The sequence below is a fragment of the Engystomops pustulosus genome, chromosome 3 (assembly GCF_040894005.1).
Source record: "Engystomops pustulosus chromosome 3, aEngPut4.maternal, whole genome shotgun sequence".
Lineage (NCBI taxonomy): Eukaryota > Metazoa > Chordata > Amphibia > Anura > Leptodactylidae > Engystomops > Engystomops pustulosus.
In genome coordinates, this window is record NC_092413.1 from 55,784,981 (window position 1) to 55,803,511 (window position 18,531).

An 18,531-nucleotide genomic window follows, 5' to 3' on the forward strand; every position below is an offset into this window, starting at 1 on the left:
TGACAAACAGAAAACCCACTTTTTCCCATCCAGTCAACCACACAGAGCGATATGTCCTGGCCTTCCCAGGCCTGCGGGAAGATGCCTTGATACCTCTCTGGTGAACTCATGCTGGGACAACAGCCCACATGCCCACAGAAAATGTTCCCATGCCATAGATTTGCCCTTCAGGAACCCATCTCAATACACAAGAAACTGTTAGACGTGGTTACAGACAGGACTAGGAAGCAGAGGTAGAGAAGCAGAGATGATTATTATTCTTTGAAAGAAGTTTTTTTTCCACCAGAAAACTCCTTTAAGTAATGTTCCCATAGAAATAAAGTGATTTACATTTTGGAGAACAAAAATTTTGCCCTAATGAATTATAAGGGTCTTTCTGTGCAATATCACAATGCAGCTTCTATACCATATACAACATATATAGATGCTTATTCAATTAATGTACAAACATATCAGGCATGCAATGTCAAAGTGAAATGAAAGTGTACATTTCTACAATAGTTCACATACCATCTTTTCCATTCAGATCAGCTTCATTTCCTTGGGACACAGACAGAGCTTCTATGGGATCTTCCCTTGTTATGATTGGTTGAAGTGTGGTCTTAATTGGAGGCGGCACAGTATAGGTTCTAGGAGGATGTGGACCTCTGAGTACAGGAACTGTGTAGCCCATACCACCTGGACAGATTTGCTTGAAGGCCGCTATAGAGAAGAAAACAGGCAGATGTTTATGTATTGTTTCTGGTATACAATTAAACTGTGGCGTAACTTGAAGCTGATGGGCTCCAGTGAAAACTCGGTGCCAGGCCCCCCACTCTAATCTATGACTTCTAGTACTAGTCTTTTTATATAGGACACCTTATGGGCCCCCTAAGCCTTGGGGACCACACTCTCTGCGCCCCCCTCAGGTTTCTTCCCTGCAGTTAAACATATGTCTGTTCAGGCCACTAAACTCTATTATACTTTATATTACAAAAACACTAAAGAAATGTGAAAAAATATGTGAATCTTAATTTTGCTGAAAGGGAGTAACCTTAAAAATGTGAGGCTTTAGCTATGCATTGAAAATATGAATAGGCTATAACCAAACCCAGTCAGAAACTTTCTGCTGTGCCCTTGACCGAGGTGTATCATAGTTTGACACTGTATGGGGGTAGTGTTTCTCACTGTATGGGGGTACTGTTCCTCACTGTATGGGGGTAGTGTTCCTCACTGTATGGGGGTAGTGTCCCTCACTGTATGGCGGTAGTGTCCCTCACTGTATGGCTGTATTATTCACTATATGGCGGTAGTGTTCCTCACTGTATGGCGGTAGTGTTCCTCACTGTGTGGCGGTAGTGTCCCTCACTGTGTGGCGGTAGTGTCCCTCACTGTGTGGCGGTAGTGTCCCTCACTGTGTGGCGGTAGTGTCCCTCACTGTGTGGCGGTAGTGTCCCTCACTGTATGGCGGTAGTGTCCCTCACTGTATGGCGGTAATGTTCCTCACTTGTATGGTGGTAGTGTTATTCACTGTATGGTGGTAGTTTTCCTCACTGTATGGTGGTAGTGTTCCTCACTGTATGGCAGTAGTGTTCCTCACTGTAGGGGGGTAGTGTTCCTCACTGTATGGGGGTAGTGTTCCTCATTGTATGGCGGTAGTGTTCCTCATTGTATGGCTGTAGTGTTCCTTACTGTATGGCGGTAGTGTTCCTCACTGTATGGAAGTAGTATTCCTGACTGTATGGTGGTAGGGATACCAAATTTGGTGGTAGGGATACCAGGTTTTATAATGTTTTTATACATTTACAATGTGAGGCTTTAGCTATGCATTGAAAATATGAATAGGCTATAACCAAACCCAGTCAGAAACTTTCTGCTGTGCCCTTGACCGAGGTGTATCATAGTTTGACATGGGCGAATCGATTCTTACGATTCTAAATTCACCATAAATCCAAAGTTTACAGTGATTCGTGGGATCAAATTTCGATTTTTTGAAAAAAATCTCCCCCCCCACTTTATTAAGAAAATGGCCGCAAGCACAACGTTACATCGGGCAGAGAACTCTGGGAAGAAGAAAGGAACATGGCGGTAATGTTCCTCTCTGTATGGGGGTAGTGTCCCTCACTGTAAGGGGGTAGTGTTCCTCACTGTATGGGGGTAGTGTTCCTTACTGTATGGAGCTAGTGGCCCTCACTGTAAGGGGGTAGTGTCCCTCACTGTAAGGGGGTAGTGTTCCTCACTGTATGGGGGTAGTGTCCCTCACTGTAAGGGGGTAGTGTTCCTCTCTGTATGGGGGTAGTGTCCCTCACTGTAAGGGGGTAGTGTTCCTCACTGTATGGGGGTAGTGTTCCTCACTGTATGGAGGTAGTCTTCCTCACTGTATGGGGGTAGTGTCCCTCACTGTAAGGGGGTAGTGTTCCTCACTGTATGGGGGTAGTGTCCCTCACTGTAACGGGGTAGTGTCCCTCACTGTAAGGGGGTAGTGTCCCTCACTGTAAGGGGGTAGTGTCCCTCACTGTATGGGGGTAGTGTCCCTCACTGTATGGCGGTAGTGTCCCTCACTGTATGGCGGTAGTGTCCCTCACTGTATGGCGGTAGTGTCCCTCACTGTATGGCGGTAGTGTCCCTCACTGTATGGGGGTAGTGTCCCTCACTGTATGGGGGTACTGTTCCTCACTGTATGGGGGTACTGTTCCTCACTGTATGGGGGTACTGTTCCTCACTGTATGGGGGTAGAGTCCTTCACTGTATGGGGGTAGTGTCCCTCACTGTATGGTGGTAGTGTTCCTCACTGTATGGTGGTAGTGTTCCTCACTGTATGGTGGTAGTGTTCCTCACTGTATGGTGGTAGTGTTCCTCACTGTATGGGGGTAATGTTCCTCACTGTATGGGGGTAATGTTTCTCGCCGTATGGTGGTAGTGTTCTTCACTCTATGGGGGTAGTGTTCCTCACTGTGTGGAGGTAGTATTCCTCACTGTATGGCATTAGGGTACCTCACTGTATGGGGGTAGTGTCCCTCACTGTATGGCGGTAGTGTCCCTCACTGTATGGCTGTATTATTCACTGTATGGTGGTAGTGTTCCTCACTGTATGGTGGTAGTGTTCCTCACTGTATGGGGGTAGTGTTCGTCACTCTATGGGGGTAGTGTTCCTCACTGTATGGGGGTAGTGTTCCTCACTGTGTGGCGGTAGTGTCCCTCACTGTGTGGCGGTAGTGTCCCTCACTGTGTGGCGGTAGTGTCCCTCACTGTACGGCGGTAGTGTCCCTCACTGTACGGCGGTAGTGTCCCTCACTGTATGGCGGTAATGTTCCTCACTTGTATGGCGGTAGTGTTCCTCACTGTATGGCGGTAGTGTTCCTCACTGTATGGCGGTAGTGTTCCTCACTGTATGGGGGTAGTGTTCCTCATTGTATGGCGGTAGTGTTCCTCACTGTATGGCGGTAGTGTTCCTCACTGTATGGCGGTAGTGTTCCTCACTGTATGGCGGTAGTGTTCCTCACTGTATGGCGGTAGTGTTCCTCACTGTATGGTGGTAGGGATACCAGGTTGTATAATGTTTTCATACATTTACAAAAATTAAAACCTCCAGTACGAAAAAAAAAATATATATATATTTTGCCATATTCACCTTCCATGGCGCTAATAACTTTTTTAGACGTTGGTGTACAGAGCTGTGGGTGGTGTAATTTTTTGTAAGTTTTGATAAGGTTTTCATTGCTATCATTTTAAAGACTGTGCAACCTTTTGATCACTTTTTATTTAATTTTTTATATTCTTCTAAATGATAAAAAAGTGCCATTTTCGACTTTGGGCGCTATTTTCCATTACGGGGTTAAACGCAGTGAAAAACCATTATTATATTTTGATAGATCGGGCATTTTCTGACGCAGCGATAGCTAATGTGTTTATTATTTTAACTATTTATTTATTTTTATATCAGTTCTAGGGAAAGGGGGGTGATTTGAATTTTTAGGTTTTTTCATTATATTTTTTTTAAACTTTTTTAAAATTATTTTTACTATTTTTCAGGCTCCCTAGCGTACTTTAACCCTAGGTTATCTGATCGATCCTATCATATACTGCCATACTACGGTATGGCAGTATATAGGGAGTTCCCTCATTCATTACAATGTGCTGATCACACATTGTAATGAAGGGGTTAAACCGAGGCAGCCTCTGGTCTTCGGAAGACCAGAGGCTGTCATGGCGACGGATCGCTACTCCCCAGTTACGTCTCATGGGCGCCGCCATCTTTTTTAAGCCGCCGGCAGCTTTGGCGGCGTTGATGTGTGGTTTGACACCCGTGATCGTTGCTAGCACCGATCGCTGGTGTTACTGGTAAGCCTTTGTTGGAATATGCAGCAAAGACTTACCAGCTATGGCTCAGCACGTCAGACCTCTCCATGCACCCGCAACAGGCATGTGACATACTGTTACGTCACATGCCGTGATTCGAATTTTCTCTGAAAATTCGGCAAACCGAGTCTAAACAAATTTTGATAAATTCGCCCATCTCTAACCATAATACCCAAATTATATACTGTGCATTAAGTTTGCACATTAAGATGACAAGGACAAAAAAAGCACACTTAAGATTTGTACATTTATCTTTGGTCCCTGTCCACATGATAAGGGAAGAAGTGGCTGATTGAGGAGGGTCAAACTGACACCAATGCAGAGAATGGAGGTCCTGAGTCCCACATTTCATTGTTGCTCTGCCTGTCCAAAACTCTAATGAGGCTGCTACAAATACAAAGCACTACAGTGGACTTCTCTTTGGCAGCCCTTGAAGATGAATGGGGTACATGCTGTAGCCTTCACATTCAGACATGGAAGCTCCAGGCCTTCATGATCGGCACAGGTCTTAAGAGTTGAACCCCATCAATCAAACAATTATGTTTTTTTCAACTTTACCCTGCATAAATTGCCTTACACAGGTCAAACATATGTCACCAACCATACAACCAATTTATTACCTAGTCAATGTGTTTGAAGGCTGTGAGATGAAATAGGAGGCCTTCAAAAATATTGATCTAACACAGAGAGCACCAAATAGCCATGAACACATGGTATAAGGCAAAATACAAGTTTGAAGGCATGCAGGTTATGATGGATTGCTATAGTTCTCCGGATTGTATTGCCGGAAATCCTAATTTGTTCCCCAATGTCAGAAATCAGTATGCTTAGTGAAATCACCATCAATATTTGTCTCCTGGATCAATGATGAATTGAACCCATCTGGGCAGTAGAATGACATGACAAATCTTTATTGTATAAACCTGTAGAACTAACTGCAGCTAAGGAGCATCAAGTACTGCGTTTTTTCACCTGAGTGGTCCAATAAGCGCAAGCTATGCAAACATAAATATCATGTAATTCTTCTCACTGGGGTCCATGACACTGACAAGCAGAAGGAAAACTTTGACTTATCAAGTTTAATGTATAGCTGAGATATATACAGCTTATTCTTCACACACTAAACACACAAAACAGCTATTCTAAACACGTCACTGCCCATAGAAAACTGCTGGGATAATGTTCATCTGCTGAAAGATGCACTGAAAGGCTGTCAGTGCTCTTTTATGGAAAACAGAAGCTCTGAAGTCATGCGTCATAACAGCTTGAATAACCAAAAGGATATAGTAGACGACCCTTAGACAATTATTTATAATAAAGCTAAATATTTGGAGAAAACCACTGAAGCATTACCACTAGTAATGAGCTGGGAATTTATTTTAGTTGCCTCATCCTTTCCTGTAGAAGAGACAAGCTGTAGAGATCCAAGTACAACTCCAGTGGTCCATCATGTATCATGTTTATTCAGTTACTCCAAGTCCCTATAAAGCCTCTTAGAATCTCCAAATATACATCCCTTGGAACTAAACACATCTAGATACGTGGTTCATGAGATGATCAGCTTTCAATTTAAATGAAATTGATACATTTATACAACTATAATATAACACATAACTGGCAGAAAGACAAAAATTTCCAAAGGTGATTTATCTCTAGCCCAAAAATATTGGAACACAATTGCTGCTTTTTCACAAGACACATATCCACAAGTTGTCTATGGTATTGCTGCTTAGCTGCACTCACTTCAATTCCATTCACAGCAGGTGTGGCTTAGCTTCTAGAAATAAAGAACCTTGGAAAACACCTTTAATTTAAAGAGGACCTTTCACCACCTCTGTCAACTAAAACCCTTTTCATCCTTGTAAAGGAATAGTTTCACGGATTCTGCTGTAGCTGCAATGATATTGCCAGTCTTCAGTATTCCTGAGTGACAATATTTTCATCTCTCTATAGTCAGATGGGTGGTGACAGGTTGTCTGTTCATGCATAAGACTACCCATTTTGCGATAGAGAGCCAAATAGCAAGGAATCAGTGGAGTGTTGACTAGTAAAGGGGTATTCTTGTTTTGGCAAATTAATGTTCCAATATTTTCCAATATACTTTCTGTATCAATTCTTTAATGTATTCTAGATCTCTGCCTGTTGTCCTTTGATAGAAAATGTTTACTTCCAGTGGACAGAAATCTGACCGTGGTCACACAGGTGCTGGGCTCATTAGTATCATAGAGAGTAATCAGAGCTGTGTGATATAACGAGTTGTGCACCTGTGTGACCATGGTCAGATTTCTGTCTACATGGAATAAACATAGAAGCTTTCTATAGAAGGACAGAAAGCAGAGATCTAGAAATCAGTGAAGGGATATTAGAAAATTGTATAATTATTCATTATACAAACAATAATATTTATTTGCTGAAATGGGAATACCCCTTTAAGGGATGAAAAGACCTGTAGTTAACAGAAAAGGTGTAAAGTCCTCTATAAGTCATACTGTGCATTATGATGCATTATGGGTGTTCTTAATGCATGATATGCACTGAATGGTAAAATATAGGATCAAGGATTGTAAACCAAGCGCACTTACATCATAATCACATCATCTTTATATTATATTATCGTACCTCACAAATATTAGCTTCACCAATTATGGGCAATTTTAAGCCGTGCTTTAAAAAATACGCAAATGAGCCTGAGTGTCTCCAGGCTCCATTAACACCTATAGAGCTCGGATGTCCTTGGGCTCATTTGTATAGTCTAAAAAAACTTTTTTGTAAAAATCAGGACATAAGAGGCAAAAAGAAGAGCAGATCCTGCCAGAGCGGGCACACACCAGTATCTCATTGTTCTTGGTTTACAATCCTTCATCCTGGTGGTAGATGTCCTTAAACTGACTTTTTAACTGATAAAATGTGAGCTTTGCTGAATGGTTGAAAACAAAGTTTTCCAGTTTTAAAAATGTGCCCCAGATTTTTGTAGTGGCACAAATTCTTTACAGTATAGATGTACCTTATGTTCATAGCGAAACATTAAGAATGTAATCACACAAGTGAAGCTACTCTACCAGTAATTACAAAAAACTTTTTTTGGAATTGTCTACAATAAGACAAAGGAAAAGCCTCCAAACAATTCAGGCTTATATCAATTTGCATAAAATTGGGCGTTCACCCTGTTCTGTGAACGCCCAATTTTGTGCAAATTTATGGCCCATACTTGAAGCTAATATTTGGAGGGATGATAAACCACAATATAAGTGTAACATATAATGTAAAGATGATGTGATTCTGATATTCTAATAGGATTGTGGATAATAATGGTGTTTCATTCACTGTACTGCTACAGATTTCTGGATCTGACATTATAACTACAGGTTATAATACTGTATTGTTCCTCTGTGTAAATCTACCACTCTACATAGTGTTCACATTAGATTTACTCTGATACTATATACTTGAAATCCTGACACCATAATTGCCCTTTAGTAATAGAGTACTTTACATTTTGACCTTATAGACAATTAAACTTTTAGTCAAATCGCAGAAAGTGAAATTCAAACCATTTGAGTGCAACTTATCCAGGAGTAGAAATCAGAAGGGTCCTGTAGAGCTTATTCATTGAGACTACCTTTATTAGAAGTTAATTCCATTCGGAAAATATGATGCACATTTTGGTTGCTGAATGCATAATAAATGTCTGTAGGTCTGCTGTAACCATATGTTGCTAACTATATATGACACCATTATGTACGGCACTCCTTGGAATATATATAGGAACTGACAGGTCAACTATACAGTAGCCGTCTGCTTGTTATACTACACCACCCATAGGGAAACATTACTATTTTCATGTTGGGTACTCTGATACACTGTCAGCATCAGTTGAAAGCGCCATTCAGATATATAGAGGAAATGTAGATACAGTAGATTGATGATTTGATCATCGTTTTGCATGAAAAAAAAAATCACCTGAAATGTTTGTTTTAGCTGGAATAGTTCATTTTCTGCAGCTGAGATAGGTGAATGTTGTATTAAACGTTCTTTCAGCTGCCCAAATGAGACAAATACAGTAGCAATATCCCTGCTTGACTTGCTGCTCTTTTCACACATGTAGCCATCCCATTTTCCCATAAACGTTGGGTTCCTGAGTAATTGGCTTCAATTGATCAGCAAGTTATCATAGTAAATATATCCTGACTTCATCATTGTAAAATATTATATCACTTAATCTCCAGTGAAGCTCCAATACCCATCAGCAATAGCTCTGGAGACCACATCTTTAGAAGCTGATAATGAGACTGACAAGGATATAGCATGAATGACACTCACGTGTTCCGAGTACGGGGCACTTTTCACAGCTGGGTCCCCAGGCTTTGCCGACACTGCAACAGCAGAGCTGCCTGGTGAGCTGCACGGACAGTGGATGCATGCATTGCTTCCCAGTACTGACTAGTCGGTAACATGGACCTTTTTCCTCAGATATTAAAAGATTTCCAGCTGAAAAAAAAGAGAAAAATAAGCACAAATATATACAACCTCAAACTGAAACACTAAAAATGTATCTTATCCTAGATCAAAGTTAGTGATATCATAATCCAGACAGTGATGTGCTCAAAGCAGTTTATGATAAAATAAAGAATGTCCTTCTATTTAAATACAAAGGCCAGGAAGGAAATATATCTCCAAACGAATCTACATTTAGAGGTGTTCAGAGTCATAGAGGCCATGCATGCTATGCTGAACATTTTGGAAAAAGAATATGCACATAAGAGACAGACAGTCTCTGGAGAGAGAGAGAGTGTCTGAGACAAACAGTCACTCTGTGACAGGGACTGACTGACAGACAGGCTGTGACAGGGACTGACTGACAGACAGGCTGTGACAGGGACTGACTGACAGACAGGCTTGACAGGGACTGACTGACAGACAGGCTGTAACGGCGACTGACTGACAGACAGGCTGTGACGGCGACTGACTGACAGACAGTCTGTGACAGGGACTGACTGACAGACAGTCTGTGACGGCGACTGACTGACAGACAGGCTGTGACGGCGACTGACTGACAGACAGGCTGTGACGGCGACTGACTGACAGACAGGCTGTGACGGCGACTGACTGACAGACAGGCTGTGACGGCGACTGACTGACAGACAGGCTGTGACGCCGACTGACTGACAGACAGGCTGTGACGCCGACTGACTGACAGACAGGCTGTGACAGGCTGTAACTTAATACTTAGTGGTTACTTAGATAAACTGTCTCTGTCTCAGAACACCCCTTCTACTTTGGAAGACCTTCCTGCCTGGTCAGCTTTCCTGAAATCTTGCGCTAATGCCATTGAGTCTAGATTGAGGATTGTTCAAGACAATCTTCTTACGGTGATAGTATATCAGCTACCAGAGGTGCTTATTGTACTATTATATTATGTCAGGTTGAGGGAATGGTTTATGACATTTTACCAATAGCTTCCATAAATAAGTAAAACCGTCTGAGTGTGATGAGACATTTTTTTCCAGATTGGAAAGTACCTCGCTATTCTCCAAGTAAACAAATTATAAAAATTACTGCAGAAGTCCAAATGAGTTTGTTTTGATGCTAGTCAGTAGGAGTCTTTTACTGGTGGAGGAAGGCCAGTTCTCAGTAGAAGAAAATGTCTTCTATGTCATAATCATTTATTTGGAGATAGGAAAATAAATGACATAGTTCTCCCTGCTTGTTTATTGGCATGATACAAGCTGCCTGTTATGTGGTAATATTTTACCTTGGCTCTCTTCTGCCAGATCATTTCTCAGGAAACTATTTAAAATATTGTCCAGGAAGGCGAAGGGAGTCTACAGCACATAATTCTGCTCATGGTCAGTCAGTGATCCGCTTGGCATAGGGCTACAGGAGAAAGGGCAAAGGAACGCTGCCAGTCTCACTTCATGAAACAGAAAAGTGTGGCTGAAGCCTGTCTGGCCTTATTACATTGTAAAAGGCATCTCACCGCTCCAACTTCTTGTGGAAATAAAAAAAAAGACTAAATAAACATATGGTCTTAGTGCACCTATAAAATATGCTTAAATGCGGCTTTACTATTATAAAAAAGTAAATATTTTTTCTAGGTCTCCTTTTTTGTTTTTGTTGTGTTATTCTAAACCTCTCTAGGTTTACCTTGGTTCAACATTTTGGGCAGAGAAGGGAAAATACTTTCTACATTTGAAAAAAAAATCCAATTATGCTTTAGTGATACTTTAGTGACACATATATCTGAAGCCAACTCTTATTCAATAGCAGTCAGCTACCTTAGAGGTAGACACATTGGCCCACATTTATTAAAACCCCAGCACCAGTTTTTAGTTGGACTTTGCACGATCTTTTCAGTACAAACAGCTTGCACAGGTATTTATAAAGTGTCTGTTACTGCACTATACTCAACATGACAAAATCCTACACTGAAAGGGGTGTTCCAGGACACAGTCCAAATTTATCATGCAGTGTCCAACAGAATTGTGTTGCATGCCCTTTGTTAAAAGTGCACTAAAACAAAGTTGGTGCACTCTGTCGGGGAAGTGAAGGGTTTGCCAGATTCATGAAGAACATGCAACACAAATAATGAGTCTGGCGCCCCCTGCACACTACACAGGCAAACTGCACATAGTGCAGTTTTCACTGTTTTTGATAAATGCGGGCCACTGCTGCTGCTCTAAAGGTAAAACTACTGATCAACTAAATCAGGGGTAAGGATTAGGGCTAATCACATAGCTGTGATTTGTCCATGAATCACAGACTGTGCAGTAGCCTGTTTCATGTACATGCATAATATTGTAATATATGATAAAAGCAGTCCCTACTTAAAGTTCAGCACTGTCATTCTGTGGCAAAGAAGGGACTCCTTATATAATATATTGCTTATATATATATATATATATATATATATATATATATATATATATATATATATATATATATAATAGTTCACAGAGTCCCATCAACTGCACTGTGGTCTGTCTGTGAAATGGTATCCTACACAGTCCATGATTCAGAACCTGACTATAGTGGTCTGAAAAAGCCATGAGCTGAAACAAAGAAAAGTTTCTGGCCTGTTTCAACCAGGTGGAGATGGCTGATTTTTATAGGACCACCGGGCTTGTTCAGGGTACGTTATGACAAATTGACAATGCAGCCGTGAGCTAGTTGCAGTTTTTGTGGCTAGCCAAAGGCTGCAATTCACGGGTATAAGCAGGAGGCCCAAAAATGTACAAGCAGAAGGCTCACAGCAGGATCCAGGTACACATTGATATTTAACGTGTTATATAGTAAGATGCACTAAACTTTAAAATTACATTTAATGCAATATCAATTTTAAGTTTTTATCATCAGAATATATAGTTCATCAGTTTCTTTATGTTGCTTAACTACTACCCACAGCAGCTCCAGATGTTCCCCTCATTCCTTGTCCCAGTGAAGTTCACAACCTAAGTTCCCCATCAGTACAATGGGGCTTATTTACTAATGGTCATTTGATCGCATTTCCATCGGACTTCCCGACCTTTTCGGGATTTGCGCCACTTTGTTTTAGCAGGGGACTGTGTCGTACATGATCGGATTTTGGCGGTGCCGGCTTCCATGCGACAGAAATCGTGGGGGGGGTCGGAACTGAGCAGGGAAGCGACACATGCAGTATATCGGGCGCACAGTCTTAGTAAATCGCTGCACAGTGCATTGACATCAGACTTCCTTGGTTGAACTTGATGGACATGTGTCTTTTTTCAACCATATAAACTATGATACAGATACTGTATATATATCACACATCAAGTGTAATAGAACAACGGTTAAACAAAAATATACTTTGTGTGTAATTTCCTAGATGACAATCTTTGCTTTAAATGTTAGCATGTCCAAGAGTGACCTTCATTAAGGGTAAACATTTTTTTTGTGAAGAAAAAAACATCCCTTACATTTTTACCGGTCATAGGATATTTCTGGGTTGTGAAAAATCTGCTTTCTTAGTAAAGCCACCCAAAACTCTACAGTGTTCCGACTTACATACAAATACAACTTAAGAGCAAACCTGCCTGTAGGTTTTTTAACTGAATATTTATGTTTTCCCTCAACACCTGGCTTGAACAAATGGTGTTTGCAAAAAAAGCAGCATAATATATATATATATGCATTTCTACTATTTATTTATTTTATTACATTTCATGTCTTTCTTACTTCTGTACTGCATTTTGAATATATTTGCTCTTAACTAAAGCAGCCGAACAGCTGAATAGAAAGATAAAAGTTATGTGAGCCCTAGAGGGTCGTCCCCACTTCTGTGACTACTTCAAACCACTAATGATGTGACCCCTGTCTACTTTCAGAAGAAGATTTATTTTGGTGGAACAGATGTCTCAGGCATGCTCTTATGTGTTGGTGATATAACCCACCTAAATAGCTTCCCCCTACACCATCAATCACAGGCCACTCTTCCGAGAAAAATGCCCTTAGTTTAGCAGACGGGTGTGTATCACCAATATGTAGCTGTTTCTCTGGGTGTAAACCAGGGGCCATTCTGCTTTGTCATAGTATCTGCCATGGTTATGCAAAAGCTACTTCAATCCAATGTAAACTGCCATGGTGGCTAAAAATGACAAGTGCTATTAAGTCTAGCAATGTGTTATTTAGAAGATGCAAATAATGTCGAGAGAATGCTACTCCTACACAATTGATGAACTTCACATAGCTTTGGGTTGTATCCAATGCAGTACTCAGAAGAATATTTCAAGAACTGTGTAAATTAGAGCATATCATAGTGTATAATTCTATAAAATTCCCCTACAGTCCCATTTTACAGATTGCCTTACTATACTACAGTTTGTGAGCTACAAAGTGTTATTATTGTGCAGAGCTAAAGGAGCCTCTTACTGAAGCGAGTGTTCATAAGATAGTGTGAGTGTTCATAAAATATTTTTAAAAGTTATGTTTTATATGCTTATATGGGCCATTACTGTCATTCAGACAGTTTTTGTTGAAAATTACCAAATGCCCCATGGTGTGTTTGCCGTCTCAGACAACCCATAATCCATTCAAGGGCAGAGAGAAATGTCTTATATCATTAAAACATAGTGGGCCAGATTTATCACAAGTGTCAAAGTATAAAAGATAAGCAGGGAAACTGAGGTTAGACAATCTTAATACAGATTAATACTTATAAAAGTGTTAGATGTTTTCAGGTGTTCTTATTCATCGCCTTGATCTCTCGATACATAATTTTGCATTTGTCTTTTGCGGTATTGCACGCTTACCCTTTGGGTACAGATCTATTTTCGCAATCAGGTTTTATACACATAAACATTTGGTTCTGCAAAAAAAATTTAACTTTGCACCTACTGTTAGTTTACTATGTGTACACCAGAAAAATCTGCCAAAAGTTTAGTGGTTTTACATACTTTTTGGCACCTTACTTTCCCATGAAGCTATTTTTAAAAACAATGTGGTGCAAGGCAGTAAATTTCTGAACAGATTACCCATATTTATCAGATTGGTCAAGGAAGCTGGTAGCCATCAAGTGGGACTCAAGATATTATAAAGGAGGTGTAAGATTTTTAGACTATGTATTGCCTAGTGTATTATAATATAAGCCTTTAGGGTGGTAGCCGAGGGTTCAAGCCTTCTAGGGAGCCCATGGCTAGCCAAACCACCTTCTCCTGATTCCTTCCCCTATAAAAATCCAGAATAAGCTGGGAGTATTCCCTTTTCACTCGCTTCAAACGGATACATTTTGTAATGAATGTGTAAAAACCATGCTGCATTTGCCCTGAATAGAGAAAGAGCAGTTTAAAGGGAACCTGTCACCAGAAGGCTGAAATTCACTGGTGAAACAACCACAACCACTAGGGGCACCCAGTAATCGCTTGGAGCTGGTACACTGACACAGGGGAACATCTTCCCTCTTTCTGACTTCTTTGCTACTACAGTCACCAATGATCAGGGAGGTCAAGGGGTTAAAGGGAACCTATCACCAGAAGGCAGAATTTCACTGGTGACAGATCCCATTAGGCACTACATAGTACATTCCATAACTATGGTCAGCTTTAGCCGTGGATAATACACAAACGTACGGGAATGTTTGGAATGTACTATGCAGTGCCTATTGGGATCTGTCACTAGTGAAATTCCGCCTTCTGGTGACAGGTTCCCTATAACCCTTTGACCTCCCCGGTCACTAGTGACTGCGGTAGCAAAGAAGTCAGAAAGAGGGAAGACGTTCCCCTGAGTCAGCGCAACAGCTTCAGGGGATTACTAGGTCCCCCTGGTGGTTGTGGCAGGCTAAGGCCTGATCATGACACGGGGGTCTACCAAGTATATAAGCCTATGAGGCCCAGCCAGATGCACTTTTTTTCCTTTATTATATCTGTTAAGCCCCATGCACCGAACGTGTAAGGCGGCCATATCCTAGCCAATGAATATCAGCTAGCATACACCTACCATAGAAGTGCATTGTGCACAGCACTGTATGATAAGCACACATATGAAAAAAGATATTTGGACAAAAAATGTAAGGTACTACTGACATTTGCAGTGTAACAATTCAGAAATTAAATATAGACAATGGGGCACATTTACTAAGGGTCCGCGGACCACGATTCTGTCGGGTTTCCCAAATTTTTCCGTTGTGCGCTGAATTGCCCTGGGTTTTTGGCGCACGCGATCAGATTGTGGCACATCGGTGCCGACTTTCATGTGACACAAATCAGAGGAATGTGTCCATCGGACAACCCGACTGATTCGGACAAACTGCAGAATTTGAAATTCAAATTGTGTCGCAAGACAGGCACTCACATACACCAGGGAGAAGAAGGTGAACTCCGGCGGACCTCAGAGAGGAAGCGACACATGCAGGAAATTAGACGCACAATCTTAGTGAATCACGGCAGCTCCGAACCCAAATCGGACAACGCACAACGGGGATCGCGACGGGGCGGGTAAGTAAATGTGCCCCCCCAATATGTCCCTCGTTATATAGCTTCATACAAGTAGTGAACTGATTTTTGCGGTGGACTGGTGTTTTCACATTACAACGTAGCATTTCTACTTACCTACACAAGAGGAATATGTTGGATCAGGAACAAACCCTTGTTTACAGGTACATCTAAAGCTGCCCATTGTATTTAGACATTCCCCATTAGGACACACACCTTGCATGGAGCATTCATTAATATCTGTAAAAGAAAAAATATACATAGCCATTTTACAAAAGAAAATCTGTTTCTAAAAAGAAATCTGTACCTAACAGATTAAAACAATGTTTCAATATGACATATAGAGCAAGATACCAAATGTTACCACATTTACACTAGGGAATTTAGGTTAAGTTCACATCTGCGCTGGATTTCCTCTTTTCTTTTCAGTTATAGGAACAGAAACATGTAAATCCTGATCCATTAGATGATGGACAACAACGGATCCCGAGGGAACCCTTTTGAGTATAATGGGGTCAGTAGGATATGCGTTTTGTAACTTTTTTTGCTGAAGAAATAAAAGTACTTTTTTGAGCAATAATCAATAGTGTATTTTTTTTAATACAATTTATCCTAGTCAGTAGTCATGGCACAAGGCTTTATTTTGCTTTATTTTATTTATGCTAAATTGCATGAATTAAAGAAACTTATCTAAAAATTTGCTTCTGTCAAGTGGTTTAAATATTGACAGCGTTACTGGTCTATTTATTAAAGCGTTTGCCCCAGTTTTCTGTATGACATTTCACTGAAAAGAATGTGCAAACTTCTTGCACCTGTAGTAATGAAGTGTTTGTGTGGCAGTCTTGTATCAAGGCCGCACTGTTCCTGCCACACCACAAAATTCTGCACAGATTCGGACCGTGCGCCATATTTATTACTGCAACTCAACATAATTTTGTTGCATGCTGTATGTGAAAGTGCACAATAAAAAGATGGTGCAAACTTCCCGAGCAGTGCAGGGTGCACCGGATACAAGACTGTGCACCAGTTTACAATAATCTGGGGCACTCTGCACATTAGTGAGGAAACATAGTACAGATTGCACTGCTTTGGATAAATGTGGGCTATTATCTTATGGACCCTTTAAACAGTAAAGGCAAAATGCTTTCATGGTCAAAAGTGAGATGATCATTTTTTTTTTTAACTTCCCTCACCCCTTGACCAAACCCTCCCTCTGGCCTTTCCACTCCCTCATTACTTCTCTTGCTTCCATCCAGTCCACTTCTTCTGTCTCGTGTAATTAAGTTATACGAGTTGTAGTTGTTAAGTGCCATACTCTCTTACTTTAGTGAGCAGGATATACTTTAACCTGAAATGTGAGTGCACAGCACCTGGAGCCACAAATTCAGAGGATCTGGTTTGTTTTTAACAGTGCTGAGGCTGCCGATTTGCCGGCCAGGAGGCAGGGACTCCTTGCTTCCTACTACACCATGATGCAAGCACTCTCATTGACTGCACTGTGCATGGTCTATGAGATCTGACCAGCCTATGGGTCTGTTTCCATAGACAGAGCACATTCACATGCAGCTGGCCTTAGTCAGTAGAAGACTAATATGTAAGAATCTCTAAGAATATCACATGTTTTTTGTTGTTTCAACATGGGGCTGTTTGTTTTACCTTTTGTTATTATTATACAAATCTTAAATAAATTAGAATATTCATAAAAAGAAAGGCCAATGGAACCAATAATATGCTCCAATAAGTATGTTTTACGAGGAGAGACATTTTCTAATATTGAAATTATTCTACTTCCGTTACACAAACATATTATTGTAACTTGTACTCAATTAGGCAATCTAGCCCCCTGCAACATAGTATAATGGCTTATTGTCAGGGCTTGGGGTGTTGCTTAAAATATACATATTTACTGGAGAGAGCTATCTGTGCCACCACTTTTGTCCTTTATTCCTTCTATATAACGTTAGAAGGGAAAATTTGCATAAAAAGATGAACTTTTGTTATTTTCCATCCATGACAAAGTGCAACAAAAAGTAACCTAACCATAGAAAGGCTTTGCTGTGTGTGTGGTCACATATCTGTATCGTAATGTCATATGTCTAAATTACTATTATGACCACATAATAAACCCTGACTGTACACTACAAGAAGAAACATGCTATGTGTGTTGACACCGCACTATGTATGACACAGCACTATCAGTTTTCCTATGAACCATAGTTTGCCAATTACTAATTTGCTAATCTACAGTATTACCAGCTGTGTCAATCTGCAGATGGTAATGAATATAATATTAGCAAAATGTGCATGTTATAGCATGAAGTCATGAGTCAGTAATGAATAAATACATTCAGTTTTTACAGGGGCTAGAACACACAGAAAGCATGTTAAAACGGAAAACGGCTATATTACTGAAAGTTCCTAAAATCAGCATTCCTAAAATCAGCATTGTGGGAAAGAGCATGTTCATCAAAGTCTCCATAGTTTTCTATATGAGGCCATAAAGACTTGTTTCTTCTGCAAGGATATTTATCTTCAGAAGAGGTGATGACACAAATCAGCAGAAATCCTTTGAAATACAAGGCATATACTGTATATAAACTGAAATGTATATAAAAAGCTCAATAATGTCAAAAAAGTTATATATGTTTTTGAAATTATGTTTTCCTTCTTACCATTCAATTAGTTACCTATATAAAGTAAAAATTATTAAGCGGGTTAGCAAAATATTTGTATATCACGCACTTAGATGAAGCAATATGGCCCCCTGACAAAATATAAAATGTGCAGCTACATGATTCCTTATGTCTTGAAGATACTCTACCCAAGGAGAAATCATTTCCACCTTTTTACAGCCATCTACCCAGGGAAACCAGCCTAAAAAATACATCTCTGCAGATACACTTCTGGTTTGGATTCCATTAAAGTCTTGTTGGAGGGCCTGGTTAAAGGGTCAGATATTGACTCATAGGGGGGAATGGTTCATAGTTTTGGTAACAATCGGACATTTGTCAAGGACCAATGCAAATTTAAATAATTTCTGCTTTGCTTCGAACAAAATCTTTTAAAATGGTGGATAGCTAGAGCTTAGGGAGGGGGAAAGGGCAAGGGAGAATTAAAATTTTTTTAAAAATTAACGAAACAAGACAGCTGCTAATGCAAATACGTTTTCCAGGATAGGAGAAGGGTAACTTGGTTATTTATGTACTTATAAAATTGTCCATTCAAAATCTCCCATGCTCTTTAAATGGAC

The 18,531-nt window shown here is 40.4% G+C and overlaps 1 protein-coding gene across 4 annotated transcripts in view; it reads right to left on the reverse strand.

The window, feature by feature from the left end:
• The window catches only part of LTBP1 (latent transforming growth factor beta binding protein 1), a 257,405-nt gene that overhangs the window by 57,935 nt on the left and 180,939 nt on the right, over positions 1–18,531 (reverse strand). For all 4 annotated transcript variants that reach the window (XM_072140841.1, XM_072140839.1, XM_072140838.1 and 1 more), the window contains 3 exons: positions 15,399–15,521; positions 8,659–8,826; positions 511–702 (listed from right to left, as the gene is read on the reverse strand). In XM_072140841.1, coding sequence (XP_071996942.1) covers positions 511–702; positions 8,659–8,826; positions 15,399–15,521 — 483 coding nt within the window. The remainder of the gene's footprint in view (positions 1–510; positions 703–8,658; positions 8,827–15,398; positions 15,522–18,531) is intronic.